Consider the following 21,481-nt stretch of genomic DNA (forward strand, 5'->3'; position numbering starts at 1 on the left):
TGGCCTTGGCCTTGACGGTCTTAATGTCGTCGTCATCAACCCATATTCGGCTCACTGCTGAGCTCGAGTCTCCTCTCAGAATGAGAGGGGTTAGGCCAATAGTCCACCACGCTGGCCCAATGCGGATTGGCAGACTTCACACACGCAGAGAATTAAGATAATTCTCTGGTATGCAGGTTTCCTCACGATGTTTTCCTTCACCGATTGAGACACGTGATATTTAATTTCTTAAAATGCACACAACTGAAAAGTTGGAGGTGCATGCCCCGGACCGGATTCGAACCCACACCCTCCGGAATCGGAGGCAGAGGTCATATCCACTGGGCTATCACGGGTCTTAATGTCATTTGTGTAAAATGCTTACAATTTTATTTCAAGTTTTAGTTACGGGACTTCTTCCGTAGCGCGGAGTTCTAATCTAATATGATTTAGGGATGTGCCACAATTCGATGAATGGAACCAATAGGCCAATAAATATCAAACGATCGAAACAAAGACGAAACATCGAAACAATAATAGATAAATATAATTCGTCTAAGGCTATAAATAGTAATTAAGAGTAATTCAATGTCATTAACGGTTTTATGAAAAGTATCGGTTGAAAACCGCAATGGTAAAAAAATAACCCATAGACTTGGAGATCTGACATGCCCATAAAGCATAGACAGGCTATGACGGAAAGAAAAAGTTTTATTGTCAAATGTCAAATGTCAATGTCAAATGAATAGCAAGACAAATGTTTTTCCTTTTGTGTACCTACAGTGATTTTTCAGTGTTTACGATTTTTACGAATTACTCACTGTAATTATAATATAACGAAGTTATATTTTCAGTGAAAATTTAACTTATAGTGTTAAAATTATTTTATAATCATCAAGTCGCTTTGATTTGTTTTTCGGATACAATGGTGGCTCTTGATGCAGACATGAACCGGGATGAGGACTGCGACAATATTGGCCTGGGATGCGCCCTGGAGCATTTCTCCGAGGTTGAGGAGGTGTTGAACATGTTAGACAACGTGAAAAATATATATAACACACCCGCTTTCGAAGTGGAGTACGAGAAACTTTACACAATATTAAAACAGTATTATGAACAGCCGCATTTATTAGATCCTCATTTGGATAAGATGTTGGCGAAGATCATGAGCATAATCAACGATAAAACTACTCCTTTCGAGCTGAAACACGCCACTTTTAATTATATGTATCAAATTATCAGAGTCAGGGGTTACAAAGTGGTGGTTCGTCATTTGCCGCACGAGGTATGTTAATAATTTTGCTGTTGTTTTTTTTATTTTAATTAAATGCTATTTATTACCATAACTTTAGAAAACAGAGTTGGACCTATATTTACTCTGTGCCTATTAAAACATGATGGTTGTAAAAACTTTTCATCACAAATCATTCACAAATTAGATTTAGAGTTTGAGAAATTGTAAGTCAAATTAAATTTTCTGGTAGTTAGTTATTCCCTAAAATTCCAAACCATTGATTTTAATGACAAACCATCTGTTTACAACTTTAAGAATTCCTCTAACTCTCACAGATATTCTTATTAGACTAAATATTTTGTAATTTTTCAAATGTGACAATAACAGAAACCACAAAAATGATTAATAAATTATGAAATGAGTTAAGAAAAATAAAACTACTTCTCGTCTGTGTGTTTCTTTGATAATAATCTCTAAACAATTGAAAACTATTAGAGATTAATGTGATCAGACTTGTCATTAACAAAATACAAAAATAAATAACACTCTTTTCTACTTGTAGGTTTCAGACCTATTGACAGTTCTCACATACCTAGAGGCCCAGGGTCCAGATGACAAGGAAACTTGGAGAAGTAGATTTGTTCTGCTATTGTGGCTGTCTATTGTTGTTATCATTCCATTTCACATGAGCAGACTTGATGGATTTGCTCCTGATCAGCCAGGTACATTTATTTATATTATGTAAATCCTCAATAGCACAATAGGTAAAGGGGTTGGACTCATCACCAAGAGGTTGTGGTTCTATCCTGGCCCACAGGACTATCGCCTGTTGTACCTACTCCTAATATAGTATTACTTCCAACTACTTTCAGATTTCAAGTTTCAACTGGGTACTTACTACCTACTTAAGTAGTTAATACAGAGTTACATCATTCATCATCATCCCTCATCATCATTAACAGCCGATGGAAGTGCACTGCTGGACATAAACCTCTGGCATGGACCTCCAAGCACAACAGTCTCGAGCTGCCAGTATCCAGTGGCTTCCTGCAATCTGTTCATCTTGTCATTATGCAACACAAAATATTAATATTTATAAACAAAAAAGACCTAAACCATTGCCTTACTAGATATTGGCATATTTAATTTTGAATTTGTTTGTTGAAAACTTTTAGTTTGGCATTGGCTTCCTCCATACATTTCCATAAATTTAAACAAAACTATTTTTTTTATTTATTTTTATTCCAGGTGCAGGAACATCAAAAAAATTAACTGTGATGGAGAGAATATTTAACATTTGCAAGACATATGCATTGAGCAAAGACAGTTGTGCTGAAGCTAGTGCATATTTAGCTTCAAAATTTTTGATTAGGTAATTTTCTTCCATCAACTTTAAATTATTTTATGTTTTGTAAGTCTAGTAAAATGAATTAAATTAATAAAATGTTGACATTGTTAAAAAGATTTAATCTGATTTATTTACTAGTCATACTACATACATACGTAAATAAATAATACTGATTGTAATTAGGATGTATTTAATGTTTTTTTTTCTTTTTTTCCATTACATGCTACAAAATGATAGATATTATATTGCTTAATTTTCAGGTCTGATGTAAAAGAGTTATACATGAGCTCATTCTTTGACTGGGCATGTGATTTACATTCCAATTTGCAAGAAGAAAACACCATACACTATGGTGTGTTGGCTGCAGTTGCGGCAGTGCTTAAACATGGGAAGAGGGATGACCTACTGCCTTTCACGCCCAAGTTACTTGAGTGGGTCACAAAGCAGAACTATCAGCAGCACAAGGCAATGTTGGTTAGGAAATATGGTGTCAAGATTGTGCAGAGGATAGGTGAGGTCACACGTCTTTATCATTATAGTACTGCATGATTTTGATATAGAAAAATACACTGAAATTTAAATTAAAATTCAAATTAATTTAGTTATAAATTATTTTCTTTCAGTTTGTTTTTTGTTTTGAACTATTTAATACTTGACAGAAAACAGAAACTGTATATTATGGCTGGACACAGCCTCGAAAGTGCATTTGCTAGGCACACATATAACAAAACTCTGTCTTCTACCTCATTAATTCACTGGCAACTTGATACTAAAATATTTATGCTTGGCTTTAGAGATGAGAATTACATTAAAGCATAAACATTTGAGTTCTGTTTTCAAATAATTCTACTTATTAATTCTAAGAAATCTATAGCATGATTCAAAGTATTTTATGTTTTTGAAATTAGCTGCATGAGTCACTGCAAGCAGGTATTACATAATATTCACTAAAAATCAAGACTATACTACAGCCTTTCTTGATGTGTATTGTTTACCAACAAACAAATTATAAATGAGGGTATAAATCACTAGCCATTTCACATCTAATAATAATTATAAGTAACTTGTTCTTAAATTAATGAACAATTAAGTATGGTTAATATATTTTATATAACATTTAATAAACAAACCATACATCATTTAAAATAAATAAGTTATGAAATGACATATTTGATTTATAAAATATTTTTATTGTAAATAAAAGGTTTAACATTTCTGCGTCCGCGCGTGGCGTCGTGGCGCTACACGCGCGGCTCGCGCTCGCTCGCCGTCACGCTGGGCGGCAGCAGCGCCGCCGCGGGCGACACCGAGCCGCTCGCCGCGCCGCCCGACGACGACGACCAGGACATTCCGCAAGAGGTATACCCACTCTACTTGCTGAACTATACTAACCTACTGTTACTAACTAATAGGCCAGACTACTTTAGTATTTCAGTCGAGTACAAATGATCTCTGGGCGGTAAATTCAAAAATTTTTCGTACTCCACTAAAATACTAAAGTAGTCCAAACTAGGCCTTAAGGCTTGTTCCGACTACTTTAGCAGTTTTGTCGTGTAGCGTAAAATTTTGCTGCTAAACGTGTCTGAGCACCAGAAAATTACAATATATTTGAGTGTTCATGGAATGTTATGTCCACAGAGTACTGAAACAAACAAATTCAGCCATTGTGAATAACTTAATCAGTTTATTTACTTCGTTGCGTTGTGGTTCCCGTTCCCGTGGGAATACGGGGATAATATATAATACCCGGAATATCCTCCGATATATCTATACTAATATTATAAATCTGAAGAGTTTGTTTGTTTGTTTGTTTGTTGGTTTGATTGAACGCGCTAATCTCAGGAACTACTGATCCGATTTGAAAAATTCTTTGAGTGTTAGATAGCCCATTTATCGAGGACTAGCTGGCGCCGCGCGGTTTCACCCGCTTGGTTCCCGTTCCCGTTGGAATACGGGGATAATATATAGCCTATAGCCTTCCTCGATAAATGGGCTATCTAACACTGAAAGAATTTTTCAAATCGGATCAGTAGTTCCTGAGATTAGCGCGTTCAATCAAACAAACAAACTCAAACAAACAACAAACAAACGCTTCAGCTTTAGAATATTAGTATAGATTTATGGATAGTTTACTTCTATTGTGTGTGTGTATATGTTTGTTCCTCCTTTATGAAGTTATACAGCTGAAATTTTAAATGGAAATAGATTTTGCTCTGGATAATTAATATTATTATTTTGCATTATAAAGGTGAGCGCTTGGCTGCAATCATGCTTGACAGTAAGTGATGATGCAGCCTATGGTAGAACTCGCTGCCTAGAAGATGCCAATTCACTCTTGACTTAAATATACCCATGTTGTAGGTGGTAGGGAAGACACATAGGCCTACTTTTTATCCTGGATAAATCTATCGGGATTTGTAAGAAATCGCGCACGCGTCCGCTAGGTCTGAATAATTTTAGGTAGAGGTTGGGTTGCCAACACTTTTTAAAAAAAATATAGTATTTTTCATATTTAAGCTGTAAAAAATATAGTACACTAAAGAAAATATAGTATTTTATAGAGTAAATAGAATAAATAAAAAATAGACATAATGTATTTGTTGGCTGTTTGTTTTTATAAAAACCCAATTTAATGGCACTGATTGCTTTTTTAATTTATTTTGTATAAAATAAGAGTTTCACATGGTTTTTCACATTTAATTTAAAGAATAATGAAAACCAACTATAAGATCGGATATGCTATTACTCCTGTCGAAAATTAATGTAAAAAAATATAATATTTTTGCGTACTATAATTTTTCGACAGTGTATATAGTACGCAGACCATTAATATAGTACAATCTATATACATAAAAATGAATTGCTGTTCGTTAGTCTCGCTAAAACTCGAGAACGGCTTAACGGATTTATCTTATCTTGGTCTTGAAATGTTCGTGGAGGTATAGGGAAGGTTTAAAAAACGAGAAAAAATCAAATAATTTCCGGGAAACCCCTAAAAACTACCCTTTTCTATTTCCCATACAAACGTTTAAGGGTCAAGCGGTAGGGGTAGGGTAGGGGTAGAGGTATAGAAGGGTAGAGTAGGGATAGAGAATAAGTGCACTTATGTCAAAACGAAGCTTAACCGGGTCCGCTAGTACTATATAATATAGTACGACTGGCAACCTTAGGTAGAGGACGTAGTGGAGCTGTTGCTGTGTTCTCTGCGCGACGACGACACGGTGGTGCGCTGGTCGGCGGCCAAGGGCGTTGGACGCATCGGCGCGCGGCTGCCGGCGCTGGCCGCGGCCGACGTGTGCGACAGCGTGCTCGTGCTGTTCGCCGACAACGAGCGCGACACGGCCTGGCACGGCGGCTGCATGGCGCTCGCCGAGTTGGGTAAGGACGATGCCTCATTATCGCGTCGTGTGACGTCGCAACGTCAATACTGCGTCGTTTCCCATATGTTTTTATGTTTTCGTTTTATTTTTACAGAATATTTGCCATATCTTTTACCCATTCCCCTCCAACTGGACGGCGACTGAAGTTTTGACGGCCAGTAGTATGCGCAATGGATTTACAAAACGGATCCCTGGTGTTCGATCCCCTGCTGAGCCGGATGAGGTATTCTTAATTGAGCCAGGTCTGGCTGGTGAGTGGCTTTGGCCGTAGCTAGTTACCACCCTACTGGCAAAGACGTACCACCAAGCGATTGACCGTTCCGGTACGATGTCCTGTAGAAACCGAAAGGATTGTGGATTTCATCTTCCTCCTAACAAATTAGTTCGCCTACATCTTAGATTGCATCATCATTTACCAGGTGAGATTGTAGTCAAGGGCTAACTTGTAAAGAATAAAAAAAAAGTTAGCCCGCTTCCATCTTAGATTGCATCTTCACATACCATCAGATCAGTCAAAGAAGAAATAACAAAAAACGCAATAAAACACAAAAGCAGACTACTAGAGCACACAAACAGTCTTGCCAAATTGCTAATAACGCCTGGTAAGACGAAAACGCTAAAGCGATCCACCATGGAAGGGTTGTGTGGTGGACCAACCAATGTATGACCATAACACGAAGAGGCGCTTAATGTAGCGAACTTCAATCTAAAAAACATCCTCTTCTATCAAAAAATCAGTTTATAGTCGACTGACTGATCACTGATGGACTTAACTAAACAAAAACAAAAAAAAAACGTACCATCAGATCAGATTGCATTCAAGGGTTAACTATATAAAGTTTGAGTACAACATCGTATTCATTGGGGGTGTTATGGTTGCAGGTCGTCGCGGGTTGATCTCGCCGCGGCAGCTGCGTTCGGCGGTGCGTTGCGCGGCGGCGGCGCTGGCGCGGGACGAGGCGCGCGCGGCCGGAGGCGGCGGCGGCGGCGGCGGGCTGGCGGCGCGCGACGCGGCCTGCCACGCCGCCTGGGCTATCGCGCGCGCGTACGACGCCGCCGCGCTCGCTCCGCACGCTGATCTGCTCGCCAACTCGCTTATTGCCACCGCTTGCTTTGACCGAGAGGCAAGTATCAATAATCTATATCTATCCTTCCTACTAATTTTTTTTTTTTTTATATATTAGCCATATTTTTTATAATATGACCAATATTCCCATTCCCCTTCAACTAGTCGGAAAAGACTATGCTAGGAGTGGGTACGACAATAGACCAACAGGGTAAGGATTGAACCACCACCCCTCGGTGATGAGTCCAACCGCTCTCACCGTTGAGCTATTGAGGCTTAAATATATACTAATATTATAAACGCGAAAGTTTGTATCGATGTTTGGATCTATGTCCAAACATACTTGTTACTCTTTAACGCCTGATTGAACGCGCTAATTTCAGGAACTACTGGTTCGAATTGAAAAATTATTTTTGTGTTGAATTATCCATTTATCGAGGAAGGCTAAAGGCAACGCTACGACCAATACGCTAATGAACAATTGCTATCATTTACGCAATATTTTGCGTCAATACTAATAATACTACTAGTAATTTCCGTCGACAAAATGTGACCCAAACAAAACGTTGCTAGTTAAATCATCATTATCATTCTCAACCCATATTCGGCTCGCTGAGTTCGAGTCTCATCTCAGAATGAGAGGAGTTAGGCCTTAGTCCAACACGCTGGCCCAATGTGGACTGGCAGACTTCACATATGTAGAGAATTGAGAAAATTCGCAGGTATACAGGTTTCCTTACGATGTTTTTCTTTCTCCGTTTGAGACACGTGATATTTAATTTCTTCCGAACGATATTCATCCACAGATAAACTGTCGTCGCGCTGCATCAGCGGCCTACCAAGAGAACGTAGGCCGCCACGGCCTGTTCCCACACGGCATCGACGTGCTCACTGCGGCCGACTTCCAGTCCGTGGGCCCGCGCACGCACGCCTACCTCGTGGTCGCGCCCACCGTGGCCTCCTACCCGGAGTACACGCGCCCACTGCTCGACCACCTGGTGACGCTCAAGCTGGAGCACTGGGACTGCGCCATCCGCGACCTGGCCGCTAGGGCGCTGAGCAAACTCACTGACAAGGTCAGCTAGATCTCTTTCAACTGCCATCCTACCCTTATTACCCTTCGCCAGACACCCTGAAGGACAAAACTCATTATAACGCCACAGACACAGACCAGCTATGCATTCATTGTATGAACCTTCACACTTCAAAGCACACTAATGGGATACTTAATAATCTATACTAATATTATAAAGCTGAAGAGTTTGTTTGTTTGATTGAACGCGCTAATCTCAGGAACTACTGGTCCGATTTGAAAAATTCTTTCAGTTTTAGATAGCCTATTTATCGAGGAAGGCTATAGGCTATATAATATCCACATATTCCTACGGGAACGGGAACCACGCGGGTGAAACCGCGCGGCGTCAGCTAGTAAAATAATAAACGCGTCGCCTCGTGACAAGCTTTCCTGCAGCCTTACGTCACTCCCATATGGGCTGAGAACTGGTAGACTTATTTTTGGGTAGGTATTTGAAGTATAGTTTAAATTAACCAGTGTCATACATAAATATGTTTTATTTGGTCAATTGATAATCTGGAAAGGCTTTTATCACAAGTCTCGCACTAATGTTAAGAAAATCATTTGCCATTAAAAAAGTATTTATTGTGATCTACTGTGACTGGCTTACTAAAATTATTTTTTAAATAGAACAACTTATTTTTTAAAATTTGAGTGACAATGTCAAATTCTTGGCAGTCATTGTTTGACTGTTCTTAGAATAAGTTTATCTTTAAGTTAATTTTAAGGTTTTTTTTTATCTTATATTCTTCACATTTTCCAAATTTCATGATTGTGATATAACTTTTAAAGCAAGATAAGAATGATTGAAGTAAGTTATCAAGTTTAACAGCATTATTTCCGTACTAGCTTTCCCTCCTCGGTTTCACCCGCGTAGTTTCTATTCTTGTGGGAATACGGGGATAAAATAAAGCCTGTGTTACTTGCTGATAATGGATCTTTCCATATGTGTAAGAATTATTGATAATATATAAGTTTCGGAGCCTACTACAGTACAAACAAACAAATACGTCCGTTTTAATGTGCTCTAGGAGGCACGGGAGTGTAAGACCACTAATCCCCGAGTTGTTAGAGAAATTTTAGTGAGAATTATTTGGAAGAAAGAAAAGATCAATATTAAAGCCTCAAATCCACAACCTCATTATGCGAATCCACCTAGGTTTACCACTGGACCAATGAACATATTAATATGAGTTGTCAAAGTTTAATAAGTTTAGTTTAATTTTATTACTCCGATTAAAAAATGTACCAAATCAAGTACAATATGCCTCAGTAGTAAAAATATGCTTGCATTTAACAAATGATTGAATTTAACTAAACTTAAATAAATTTGTAATTAGTTTTATTACAAACCAATTAATGATAAAAATACTATTTAATCTTTGTTTTTAGAAATTATTACTTGCAATTTGCCTATTTTCAGATACCTGAATACGTGGCAACTGAGGTACTACCCAAATTAGTGAAGAAGACTGAATCGATAGATCTGAATATACGACACGGTGCCATACTCGGTATAGGCGAGGCGATATACGCGCTTTCTCAAGCCGACTTACCTGATGGTGAGTGTGTACAGACCTCTCAACAGTTTGGCAAGGGGTCATCCGTAAATTACGTCACACTTCAACGCTATTTATGAAATGTGACATTGTGTGACAGGGGCAGAAATCCTTAGTGATGTCACATTTGTAGATACTCCAATGAAGTCTTTGAAAACAAATGAGTCAAAATTCAGAGCCAATGTAATTGGCATGGAGGGACCCAAAAATCCCGAAATTTGTGTGACATTTTACGTCCCAGCCTGATTGTCAAGTCTTTCCTATGACAGTTCCACAAGAGGTGACCACTGTCTTCCACGTTTCTTTCTCAGCCAGAAGCTGTCAAAGAGTCTTCTAACTTAGCTGATCAGAGAGTAGCATTCTTCGTCTTTGTCTCTCGTTACAATGGTGACAATAGTCTGACGCCTTGTGCCTGTCTTGGCGCAGGCAATTGCTTCGACAGAGACGCATTTTCTACACAGTATAGCCTGTTCCTTTTTTTTTTACATCGACATTATGAGCTCTGTTTCATGTCTTTCAGAAACTACACAGGTCTGGATTGTCGCATCTCTTTATAGTCGAAGATGAGCCAAACCGGCAGTTGTGTATCTTTGGATTGGCTTTTAGACCATCAAACAAAAGATTATCCACTTGTGTCTATTACATTCTTCGTCATATATTTAGGTCGAAAAGGCGACACGTTGGTGGACGAAGAGTTATGGGCGCGCGTGCGCGGGCTGGTGGGTGAGCTGCGCTCGCGGCAGCTGCTGCGCGGGCTCGGCGGCGAGCTCATGCGGCAGGCGGCCTGCCACTGTCTGGCGAAGCTGGCGCTCGCCAGAACGCCCGTGCAAAAGGAGGACACTGTTGGTGAGTGTCCCTGTGAGAGCTGGTGGGTGAACTCCCTATAAAATATTCCATTACTCATCCCCATCTTGTGTAAACAGCTGAAATTATTTTCATAAAACATATTTAAGAACCATCGCTGGTAATCTTTTAATTAAAAAAAAAGCAACACTGAAATCGGTTTACCCTTTTAAAAGCAACGGTGCCAAAGTCAGGCACGCAGACACATTGTCAAACTTATAACATCCATCTTTTTGCGTCGAAAAAATGTTGGGCTTTAAAAAACAATCACATAAAATCGAGTGTTTGTAGACCACACAACTGAAGTAAAACTTCTTTTAAAAATAAAAACAAAGCGCCATCTATGTGTCTCAGGCTTAACTAACTGCACCGCAACAGGTTCTTTTTTTTATTTATTTTTATTTAATACTCTTTATTTGTACACCACAAAAAATAAAAGAAAACAAGCAAAACAGAAACATAAGAAAAAGTAGAATACAAAAGGCGGCCTTATCGCTTATAAGCGATCTCTTCCAGGCAATCTTCTTGAGTTGTACAAAAAGAGATTGTTTCTAAGTTATCCAGGAACACCATCTATTGGTAGTTTAAAATAACAAACACTGTCGTCACTATGCCTCTAGATGGCAGCACTCTTTTTCTAACTCATTCACCAACTTTCTCCTCAAGTCAAGCGTGGTTTTTTAAAGAAGTTTTACTTCAATTAAAAAACAGTATAATTTTCTACATCATATCAGGTGTCGTCTATCACCTAGACTCCGCCTTATACTATTATTATTTGTTGAATAATAGAAGTAATAGACATAAACTTCGTTTTTTTAGAATTGCAAAATTTTGTAAACAAATATGGCCGTATTCATCACTGACATTAGTTGTGACGTCATCCTAGGGATGGGCCGTTGATGAACTATATCGAGAATTAACTACTACTAATCGAATTTTATATCAATTGTAAAAAAAACACTTTACTCAAAAACTCACTTCTAAGTTGGCAACACTAATCACACAGTCAAAATACGCGCGATATTAACTATCTACCTCTTTCTGTTGCATATTAATTAATACCTATCAAATAACATTTTTTTTCACTTGTATCTGTTTGTTATAAATTAAAAGAGTACTAAAAAATTTAGGCAGTACTTGTTAACGCATTATCTTTTTTTAACATATAAGTACGTAACTAACTAAACAGCGCTATGAATAAATTACTTTATTCAAATTACTCAATTACGATATCGATACTGAACGGAATACATTCGATATTTACAATCGGTAAATCGTTCATTTTTAATCTGTGGTGACAGTTTTACTTGGCACAACCTTAGAGAGACGAAACGTCAAATTAATTAATTAAAATGTAATCTGTGTGCATAATTTCGTGTTTAATTTCGTTTATTTCTAAAAATTTTGATTAAACCCTGTGTTAATTAAAAAAATGTTACGTTTGTATGATTCTCCATAGGTGGATTGTAAAGAACAAAGTGTTTGTGCGTGTTTTAATAGTTTGATGGTTCTAAAAACTGTTATGAAAGTTTGGCATCGACAAAAGGGTTTGTTTATTTACCAAATAGCGCAATTCAATCTGGACATGGTATACATTTTCCAATGTAAAATACAGATGAATGGCTCAACCTCATCGAGGAGTGTCTCTCGCACGAAGTTCAAGCGATTCGAGAGAAAGCCATCGAAGCGTTGCCGCATGTATTCGACCAGTACCTCAAAGACGACAACTTGCTCTACGGTGACGTCACGGCTAAGCAGAAACGGATGCAACTCGTGGAGAAGTATTGCAGCCAACTGGGCAACACTGGAGTGAATGGACAGTTTCTGAGAATGGGATATGCACGGGCTCTCGGTAAGTTAAAACAGAAATTTCTGAAATTACTAATATCTTAAATAAGCATGTCCCCCCCCCCCCCCAATGATGTCTAAATGTCTTATTCAGTGGATGGAATTGGATTGATCCCTCTTTCAGCCCTCAGACATTATATATATCCTATTAATTATGTGCTACAGCACTTAGCATTTAGCATTTTGGACTAGACCCGTATTTGCTAATTTGATTAACATAACGTACATGCTGGGGCCACACTCATTTGAAACGCCGTGAATTAAGGCGTTAAACCTTAGTGTAGCCACGATTTAACGCGTTAATTTTCACCGACATTAAGAATGGCGTTAGACGTTAAGCGTTAGCTCGAGTGCCGGTACATCATTAACGTTAAGTCGTTCAAGTGTGGCCACTGCAATAAGGCATTAGAAATTAATGCCTTAATTAACGCCTGACGTTTTTCCTTTGTGGCCCCAGCAACAGGCAAACAGGCTCAGTATACTCCTGAAGGCACTGAGATGTCGAATAGTCTAAAAGTTGAACCAAAGATTGTGACGTTAGATCCTTGTACTGTATTTTAAAATGCCGTAAACGATTTCTAACAATTGATCACAGGTGCTCTACCAAAATTCGTGTTAGCGGAACAAATGCAACTCGTCATACAGTCGCTAATCGACTGCACCAAAGTGACGGAAGTGACTTTGACGTGGGCCGAGGCTCGGCGCGACGCCGTGGTGGGGCTCACCGAGGTGTGCCAGACGTTGGGCCTCGGCAGCGGCTTGGAGCGCTTCGTGGGCGAGATGAGGACGGCGCTGTTGGAGTGCTTGTCTGAGTACACTGTGGACATGCGGGGTGACATCGGCGCGTGGGTCAGAGAAGCTAGCATGACAGGTTAGCTAACTAATCGATAACACCAACGTGACAAAGATATCCGAAGTGACACTGTGGTGGGTCTTACCAAGATGTGCCAATGTTGAGTTTTCTAATAGCGCCTTTGCCAATATGGCAATGGCCACTGTAGCATTGCGACTGGTTGAGAGATGTCAGTAAATTTGATTATCTTGCAGATCTTATTTTATTGTATCTCAGCGACTGAACCATTTTGCGAGGACTATAGTTAGCAGCACATAAATTAGAAATCGTTTAAGCGTTAAACGACATGACAATTATTTAGATGGTTATTTTGCCAGGACTACTGTCGCTGTGTCGTCAATGCGCCGCAGACGCGCCGCAGCTGAACGATGCGGCGGCCGTGCGGTCAGTCGCGTGCGGCGTGGCGCAGCAAGCCGTGGAGAAGATCGACCGCACGCGCGCGCACGCCGGACGGATATTCACTGCGCTTATATACAAGTTGGTGGGATTTAGTTTTACAGGTCACAATGTCTAAGTCAACATTCACGTATATCCAGTACTAGCTGACGCCGCGCGGTTTTACCCGCGTGGTTCCCATTCACGTAGTAATACGGGGATAAATATAGCCTATATAGCCTATAGCCTTCCTCGATAAATGGGCTATCTAACACTGAAAGAATCTTTCAAATCGGACCAGTAGTTCCTGAGATTAGCGCGTTCAATCAAACAAACAAACAAACAAACAAACTCTTCAGCTTTATAATATTAGTATAGATGTACCTATAGAACACATGGTCAGGTTTGAGAAAGAAGTGAACCAAAATCACCAAAAACCATCTCGGTTTGGCAGAGTTCGTGAAACTTGGTGACATCTTTTCGGTTAAGATTCTTTTTTTAACAAAAAAGATTCCCCAGAGTCTGAAGACTGTTCGTCCAAAGAAGAGTCTTCGAACTGTGCATGTTGTCACAGATGAGTTATTCTTCCAAGACATTCGCTATGTATGGACTATTTTAAGGTCTTCTTGTCTCTAAATAACTTCCAGATACTTGGGCTTTTTATGCTTATGAACGTTGAAAGAAATGTTATCTGATGTAGTTTTTTTTTTAACTAGTGACCCTCCTATCGCCAACATACCTCACCACGAGGCTTTAAAGCGCATATTCCCGTGCGAGGAGGTGGAGGTGAGGAGGAGCGACGAGCCGGAGACGGCCAGCGAGAGCTCGGCGGTGGTGCTGTGGCTGTTCCCTGGCCACACCATGCCGCGGTTCGTGCAGCTGCTCGCCTTCCCCGCCTACCGGTACCACGTGCTCAAGGGGCTGGTGGTCAGCGCTGGCGAGCTCACTGAGAGCTTGGTGAGTTGACCTGCGAGGAGGTGGGGGTGAGGAGTGACAGCGAGAGCTCGGCGGTGGTGCTGTGGCTGTTCCCGGGGCACACCATGCTCACTGAGAGCTTGGTGAGTTGACCTGCGAGTCTAGTGAGTGTAGCCACTAGAAGAAGCATAATATTAACTTGGAAGACTTGGATGGATGAATGATGATGATGAGGCTTTGCTCGGTATTTTTAGAGTTCCGAAACCGGGACTCTATTACTGAGACACCGTCTGTAACACATCGTCAAGTTAGCTCTTGACTACAATCTCACCTGATAGTAAGTGATTTTTTGTTTTTTTTTTTTTTTATGTAGTATTACTTACGCTTGACCACAAACAAGTCTGATGGAAAGCAATGATGAGGTCTAAGATGAAGCGCGCTTGCCTAGAAGTTGCCTATTCACTCTTGCCTTGAAGGTGCACAAATTATACGTGTCAGGAAACACAGACGCCGGAAGGGCATTCCATATTTTGGCAGTTCTTATTAGTAACGTTGACGCAAAACGTTTAGTGCGGGTTGATTGGACGTTGACAACAAAAGGATGCCATTTTTCACGGCGTCTCGCTGTTCTGTGGTAAAATGGGGACGGAGGAACTAGATCGTAAAGTCTAAGATGCAAGCGAGCTAACTTGTTAGGAGGAGGATGAAAAACCACACCCCTTTCGGTTTCTACACGACATCGTACCAGAATGCTAAATGGCTTGGCGGTACGTCTTTACCGGTGTTGAGGTTGCACAAAGCGAAGTAAAGTTTGTGTCGACACATATTCGATTTACTTTGATCATCTCCGCGAGTAGTGTATTAGGGTTGTGAAGTCTCAATAAGAAATAATATGAAATTTTAATTCCACCGAACAATGGGGATGATGACTAGGTTTGAATATATTGATTTTTATGATACATTCTGGTAAATAAGGACAATGTTAACTGATTTATACATAAAAGACAAAGATTGTCTGGATATTTGCAAAATAAATAAGATTATAAAATTTCAAAATCTATTAATTTTTTTTATCGTAATTAGATGAAAATTCATACAGTTTTAGCTTCCTTACATTAAATGTGTCATTTTTCAATAAATGAACTATAAACATAAACGCACAAATAACAAAGATATTAGTGATATAGAGCGCCGCAAATCTGACACTTTAAATCCCTGTAGCTCCGAAAGTAATGATCGCAGATACCCTGTTACTTTACTAAATTGCTTTGCTATTAGTATACTCTTAATTTATATACAATTTAAAAAACTGTCATCATCCCTATTGTTTCCACTTATAGGTGAAACATACGACACAGTCTCTGTTTTCGTATCTGAACACTTTGCACGAGGACAGGCAGACGATGGAGAGCATCTGCGCCACCATCACGCAAGTGTTCGCTGACAACTTGCACGTCAAGCGGATCACGGGACCCATGTTCAACTTCTTGGACAGGCTGCTCAGTTCAGGTATTGTGACCTATAAAGAGAGGTGATATAGTTTTTTTTTAAGAATATTTGCCATATCTTTTTTTTTAAATATGACCAATATTCCCATTTCCCTCCAACTAGTCGGCAAAGACTGTATTAGGAGTGGATACGATAATAGACCAACGAGGCGGGAATCGAACCACCACCCCTCGATAATGAGTCCGACCGCTCTTACCGTTTATACTATTAAATATATTACGTGCGTACAAAATCACCGCAAAAAGTTATCCGAATTAGCTACTCCACTGAGCGCACACATGCATAGTTTTGTCTTTACTTACAATATATATTTATGTATTTTAAGCAGACTCAGGATTACTAAACCAATGTCGAACAAAGGTTATATTCACTATATTACTCAGGACAACTTCATCAATAAATCGAAACTGTAACCAAAATAAGACCCTAGAATGGAAAAGAATGACCTTGAGTGGAGTCACGAACTTATGATTGTTGTATGCAGGGTTAAGGAATCCCTTGACAGTTATCCCCCTATATCCCCGCCTATCCCAAATTCATCCATGAAGGATTATCCAACAAAAGGTGTGGACGGAAGAGTATATATAGTTTTTACACTTTCTGAACCCACAACTCGACTTTGTAGTCAACATTTGGAATTATTTGTTTAAATAATTTTCGTTGTTTACAATGTGACTAAATGAAATTAAGACAATTAGCCACCTTTGTGACATATCTATACTAATATTATAAAGCTGAAGAGGTTGTTTGCTTGAGCGCGCTAATCTCAGGAACCGATTTGAAAAATTATTTCAGTGTTAGATAGCCCATTCATAGGCTATATATAGGCTATATATTATCCCCGTATTCCTACGGGAACGGGAACCATGCGGGTGAAACCACGCGGCGTCAGCTAGTCTGATATAAAATCTTTGGTTGTCAGTCTCTAAAACGGACCTTAGATGTGTTTCATCAAAATCGATTCAGCCATTTACAATATGAAAAAATAACTACTTGGTATAAATTATGACGTAGTTTTGTAAATTATGAATTTCTGACTTATTAGGGGACTTTTTAAAGTTTATAATTTTAAGTAATAGTCGATATTATGAATGGTTGACTAGCGATAAAGCCGCCTTTTGTATGCTGAACTCTTCTTAATATGTTTTTATTTCACTTGTATTTGTCCTTGTGGTGTGCAAAAAAAGTATATCTATCTATCTATGTCATTTATACATACTTATTCCTTCTATTCCAGGCTCAATATCTCCAATATTAGAAGACTCAGAATCAACATTTGCTTTGGACATATTAAAATATTTGCAATTAGAACTTCGAGGAGGCAAAAATATCTACAAGCTTCTGGATTCTATTAATGTTCTGTGTCAATTGATTCAGGTATATATGAAAAGTGATTTTACGATTCCTTTTATTTGATTTTTAGCATTTTGACAGCATTTCCTATGTCAATAATAAATCCTGTCAAGAATACATAAAAATTTTAATTTTTAATTATTTTTTGACAATACGAGTCAAAACGCTGTCGGCCGTGATGGTCTATATTTTATGTTTCATAACGTCACGTTAACACTAAACCTTAACCAAACGGAATGCATAGCAAAAGTTATCTGTTAAAAACATACATACAGCCGAACATAGAACCTCCTCCTTTTTGGAAGTCGGTTAATAATTAGTTTGACGTTTATTCCTTTAGAGGCCGTACCTACTTTAGTATTTTAGTCGAGTACGACCAATTTTTAGATTTATCGTGCAAAAATCTTTCGTCCGATCTAGGCCTTAGTGATATTAAGTAACATAGTGACGTCACACAATGGACGACATTTGGAAAAAATTTAAATATTACATAATTTTTAAATTAATTTTTACTATCAAATCCTTGACTTGTAATAATTCATATCGATATTTATTATTCCTTATTCCATGTACTACACGAAATTATTTTTTTAAATATTAAATTTGATATGAGTCAACCCTCGGACCAATTATAGAAGGACCTGTATCGCATTCATAGTCACGAACAAAATTGTCTGTCATTTTCTGAAGAAAACGAGCTTAGATTTGGTATATATCTTAAACTAAACTAGAAGTTTTTGCCCGTTTTTTACACAATTCAATTACACAAAAAGGTATTTTTACGGAGCTCTTTAACCGACGAACACGATTACAATTATTTAACATCGATTTCATTGAGACAGTTTTAATAATCGCATTAGATCGTTGATCATATACTTTAACAGAAAAATAACGTCTAGCGATGCAGGTCCTATACAATAATAATTGGTCTGAGGAGTCAACCACCATATTCTTGTAATAAGTTGCCTTATGTAATGAAACCTTGTAAAAGTGGCTCATTGAAATGGGTAAATGATGATGACGATGGTAATGCTTATCACCACCATCATCATCATGAGCCCATTGTCATCACCAGACGATGATGACGACGGTGATGATCAGGTGGGCGGCGTGGTGATGTCCCGCTCGCTGGGCCAGCTGATGATCTACGTGTGCTACGCGGACCGGTACGTGCGGCGATGCGCTGCCGCGCGGCTCTACGAGGCGCTCACGCTGTATGGTGACCAGTGTGCGCTAGAGCAGGAAGCCCTCGATCAGGTATAGATGTCGCCGTGGTTGTTTTTTTTTTTTTTTTTTTTTTTTTTTTTTTTTTTTTTTTTTTTTTTTTTTTTTTTATGTTCCAACCTTTCTACGTACAATTTCCAATTGTCCGAATGCATATTAAACTCGGAAATTTTACTGAAATATATTGAGAGAGAAATAATAGTTACAACACGGTTTACCATACGCCATTTAATCACACACAGAAAGATGACATATTTTATGTGACTACCTACAAATGTTAACCTAGCATACATTACAACAACGTCTTATAAATCGATGGACTGCACACTCGAAAAAAGATGACGTCATGCGTCGTTCCCTCGCTCTAGGGTTGCCAACTTTTTATACATAAAATATTATATACTAGCGGACCCGGTCAAGCTTCGCTTTGACTTATGTGCACTTCTTCCCTATTCCTGCACTACCCTACTCCAACACCTACCCTACCCCTACGCTACCCCTACCCTAACTCTAACCTACCCTACGCTACCCCTACCCTACCCCTACTATACCCCTACCCTACTCATACTCTACCCCTACCCTACTTCTGAATTAATTTGTTACAAATATTGTGATAAATAAAATAAAAAATCATTTATTTCAGGCATATACCCATATTAAGAAAAATATAAAAACAAAATCAAAAATAAAATTAAAACGTCGAAATAGTATAAGTAAAATGTCAGAATAATATGAAATGTCAGTAAAAAAAACAGTACGGTCATTGAAGACACTCACTAATGGTTTACCGAGTCTAATTCTTTTAATCTTTAAAGTCTTTGAGATTTAATTATTGTTTTACACTCACGAATTGTAAGAAAAAAAAAACGTTAATAATTTGCGAATACGTTGCACACTGAATCAATTCAAAATTGTCTTGTCACTTTTCACAAATTGTCAATGTCATAAAAGTTTTTGATTCATGTCAGAGTCTTGACAAGCGTCTCCGTAAGAACGCCATCTATTGGCGATCTAGTGAACTAAACAGTCATTATTATTAAAGTCCGTCAGGTTAATTTACAATTTACGTATCGGCATGGACACTGTAATACACTGTATTTATGTCTGTCACAGCAGTGACGGACATAAATACAGTCGAATAAATGACAACCGATTTTGTGTAAACTTCACATAAGCCATCCACTAAATAGTCCGAACAAAGCCCATTTGGTTTGTATAGGTGAGCCTGTTCTTGAGTTCTAAAATTATTTATCTTGGAAAAATCATAGATAACATAAAACGACCTTTTCGCATTCGTTAACCTATAGAATAAATCTTAGAAATTGATTTCGGAAATAGAAACTTTAATTTACACACACAGTATTTGACATAAACAGTATTTTTGACATAAACAGGACATGGAGGTAAACTCACACATTGAAAATATTTAACACCAATAAATATATCCTACATGAAACGAACTGTGATTGTAACCTATTGTTTAAGAGTATAAATCTAATAATTATAAATAACTAGCAGACCAGGTCAAGCTTCGCTTTGACTTATGTGCACTTCTTCCCTATCCCTACCCTACCCCTACCCTATCTCTAACCTACCCCTTACCAACCTGTACCCCTTGACTGTTTAACGTTTGTATGAGAAATATAAAAGGGTTGCTTTTATAGTATTCCCCGCAATTATTCTAATTTTTCTCGCCTTTTAAATCTTCCCTATACCTCCACGAACATTTCAAGACCAAGATAAGTTAAATCCGTCCAGCCGTTCTCGAGTTTTAGGGAAACTAACGAACAGCAATTCATTTTTATATATATAGACAATAATTCGTTTCAGGTGATGACTATTCTGGCTGAGACTGACTGGGAAAAGGACATCAACGAATTAAGGCCTATCAGAAATGAGATTTGCGACTTGATGGGCATAAAACGACCCGTTATGAAGAGCAAAGCTCAAGCTTTGTAATATCTGTGATTATACATATAAGTATTGATTATATGCGCTTAAAGTTCGATCTAATGATTAAACATTTATTTTTTAATATAATGGTCGCAATAATTTAGTTCTCTATACTTTATTTTGTACGCAGTTTGATACTGTTACTATCGCTTTAACGTAAACGCGAATTTCTATGGAATTGAAACAGCGCCATCAAGTGGACGCCTAGTGCCGAGGCGGTGCGGGTCGGGTCCCGGGTGGGTCTAATGAGCTACGACCTTTAAACCTCAATTTACTTTAAAGTAATGTGAACTTTTAATAGCTTAGGCTTAGAGTGGTCTAAAAAATTAAATTATTTCTTTGAAGTAAATTGAGGTTTAAATCTTAATCCATATTTATGAATATGGCCGTAGGGGCTTAGGGGTTTGTTATCATTACCTCCCTTTGTGGGTATGTAAAAACCATACCATGTATAGTCCAGTCGTTTTAGGTTTTATCTGGGGAAAAATTCCTAGTAAGCTGAATTTTTGTATACACCTTATTACAGTGCTATTGTGAAGATGTGAAAAATAGACATCGTTATCGTGGCTAAAAAAGTTAAAGGTCAGTCAAAAATTCAGCTCAGTAGGAATTTTTCCCCAGATTGGGGTTCTAAATGTCTAAAATTATTGGACTAGTAGCTATGTTACGGAACTACTTCGCGTCCACACTAGTCTCAAAAACATACATACAGCCGAACGTAGAACCTCCTCTTTTTTGGAAGTTGGTTAAAAATAATAAGTTTTGCTGGAAAATTGTAATTCGCTTTAGTGCCTTTAAAACGTAATATTTATTTTAACTATATTAACCGATTGTTAATTGCACAATATATTTTTTAATTTACGAGAAAACGATGTATGAATTTACAATGCTTATTAAGGAATGTATGAATAACTTGGATGAAATAAATTACATTTTCTTATTATGAGTTTTTTATTTGTTTTTTCGT

General features: G+C 38.3%; 1 protein-coding gene across 1 annotated transcript; it reads left to right on the forward strand.

Moving 5' to 3' along the window:
* The first annotated feature begins 705 nt into the window (after window positions 1–705).
* On the forward strand, window positions 706–21,457 carry LOC112055203 (tubulin-specific chaperone D). The gene is made up of 18 exons (XM_052884539.1): window positions 706–1,264; window positions 1,776–1,935; window positions 2,462–2,585; window positions 2,822–3,072; window positions 3,766–3,920; window positions 5,732–5,939; window positions 6,824–7,065; window positions 7,814–8,083; window positions 9,506–9,644; window positions 10,305–10,487; window positions 12,100–12,336; window positions 12,928–13,203; window positions 13,503–13,662; window positions 14,277–14,517; window positions 15,816–15,984; window positions 17,222–17,361; window positions 18,439–18,594; window positions 20,392–21,457. Exons 1-18 carry the CDS (start codon window positions 905–907, stop codon window positions 20,518–20,520), a joined length of 3,600 nt encoding a protein of 1,199 aa, XP_052740499.1. The 5' UTR covers window positions 706–904; the 3' UTR covers window positions 20,521–21,457.
* The last annotated feature ends 24 nt before the right edge of the window (window positions 21,458–21,481 follow it).

This window comes from Bicyclus anynana, chromosome 12, assembly GCF_947172395.1.
Source record: "Bicyclus anynana chromosome 12, ilBicAnyn1.1, whole genome shotgun sequence".
NCBI lineage: Eukaryota > Metazoa > Arthropoda > Insecta > Lepidoptera > Nymphalidae > Bicyclus > Bicyclus anynana.

What these genes read in the sequence shown, in the direction of transcription:
- LOC112055203 (XM_052884539.1), top strand. Translation starts at nt 905, where the DNA reads ATGGTGGCTCTTGATGCAGACATGAACCGGGATGAGGACTGCGACAAT. An exon ending in CATGGCGCTCGCCGAGTTGG is followed by an intron (nt 5,940 to 6,823) that starts GTAAGGACGATG and finishes TTATGGTTGCAG; the next exon opens with GTCGTCGCGGGTTGATCTCG. An exon ending in TTCACTGCGCTTATATACAA is followed by an intron (nt 13,663 to 14,276) that starts GTTGGTGGGATT and finishes TTTTTTAACTAG; the next exon opens with TGACCCTCCTATCGCCAACA.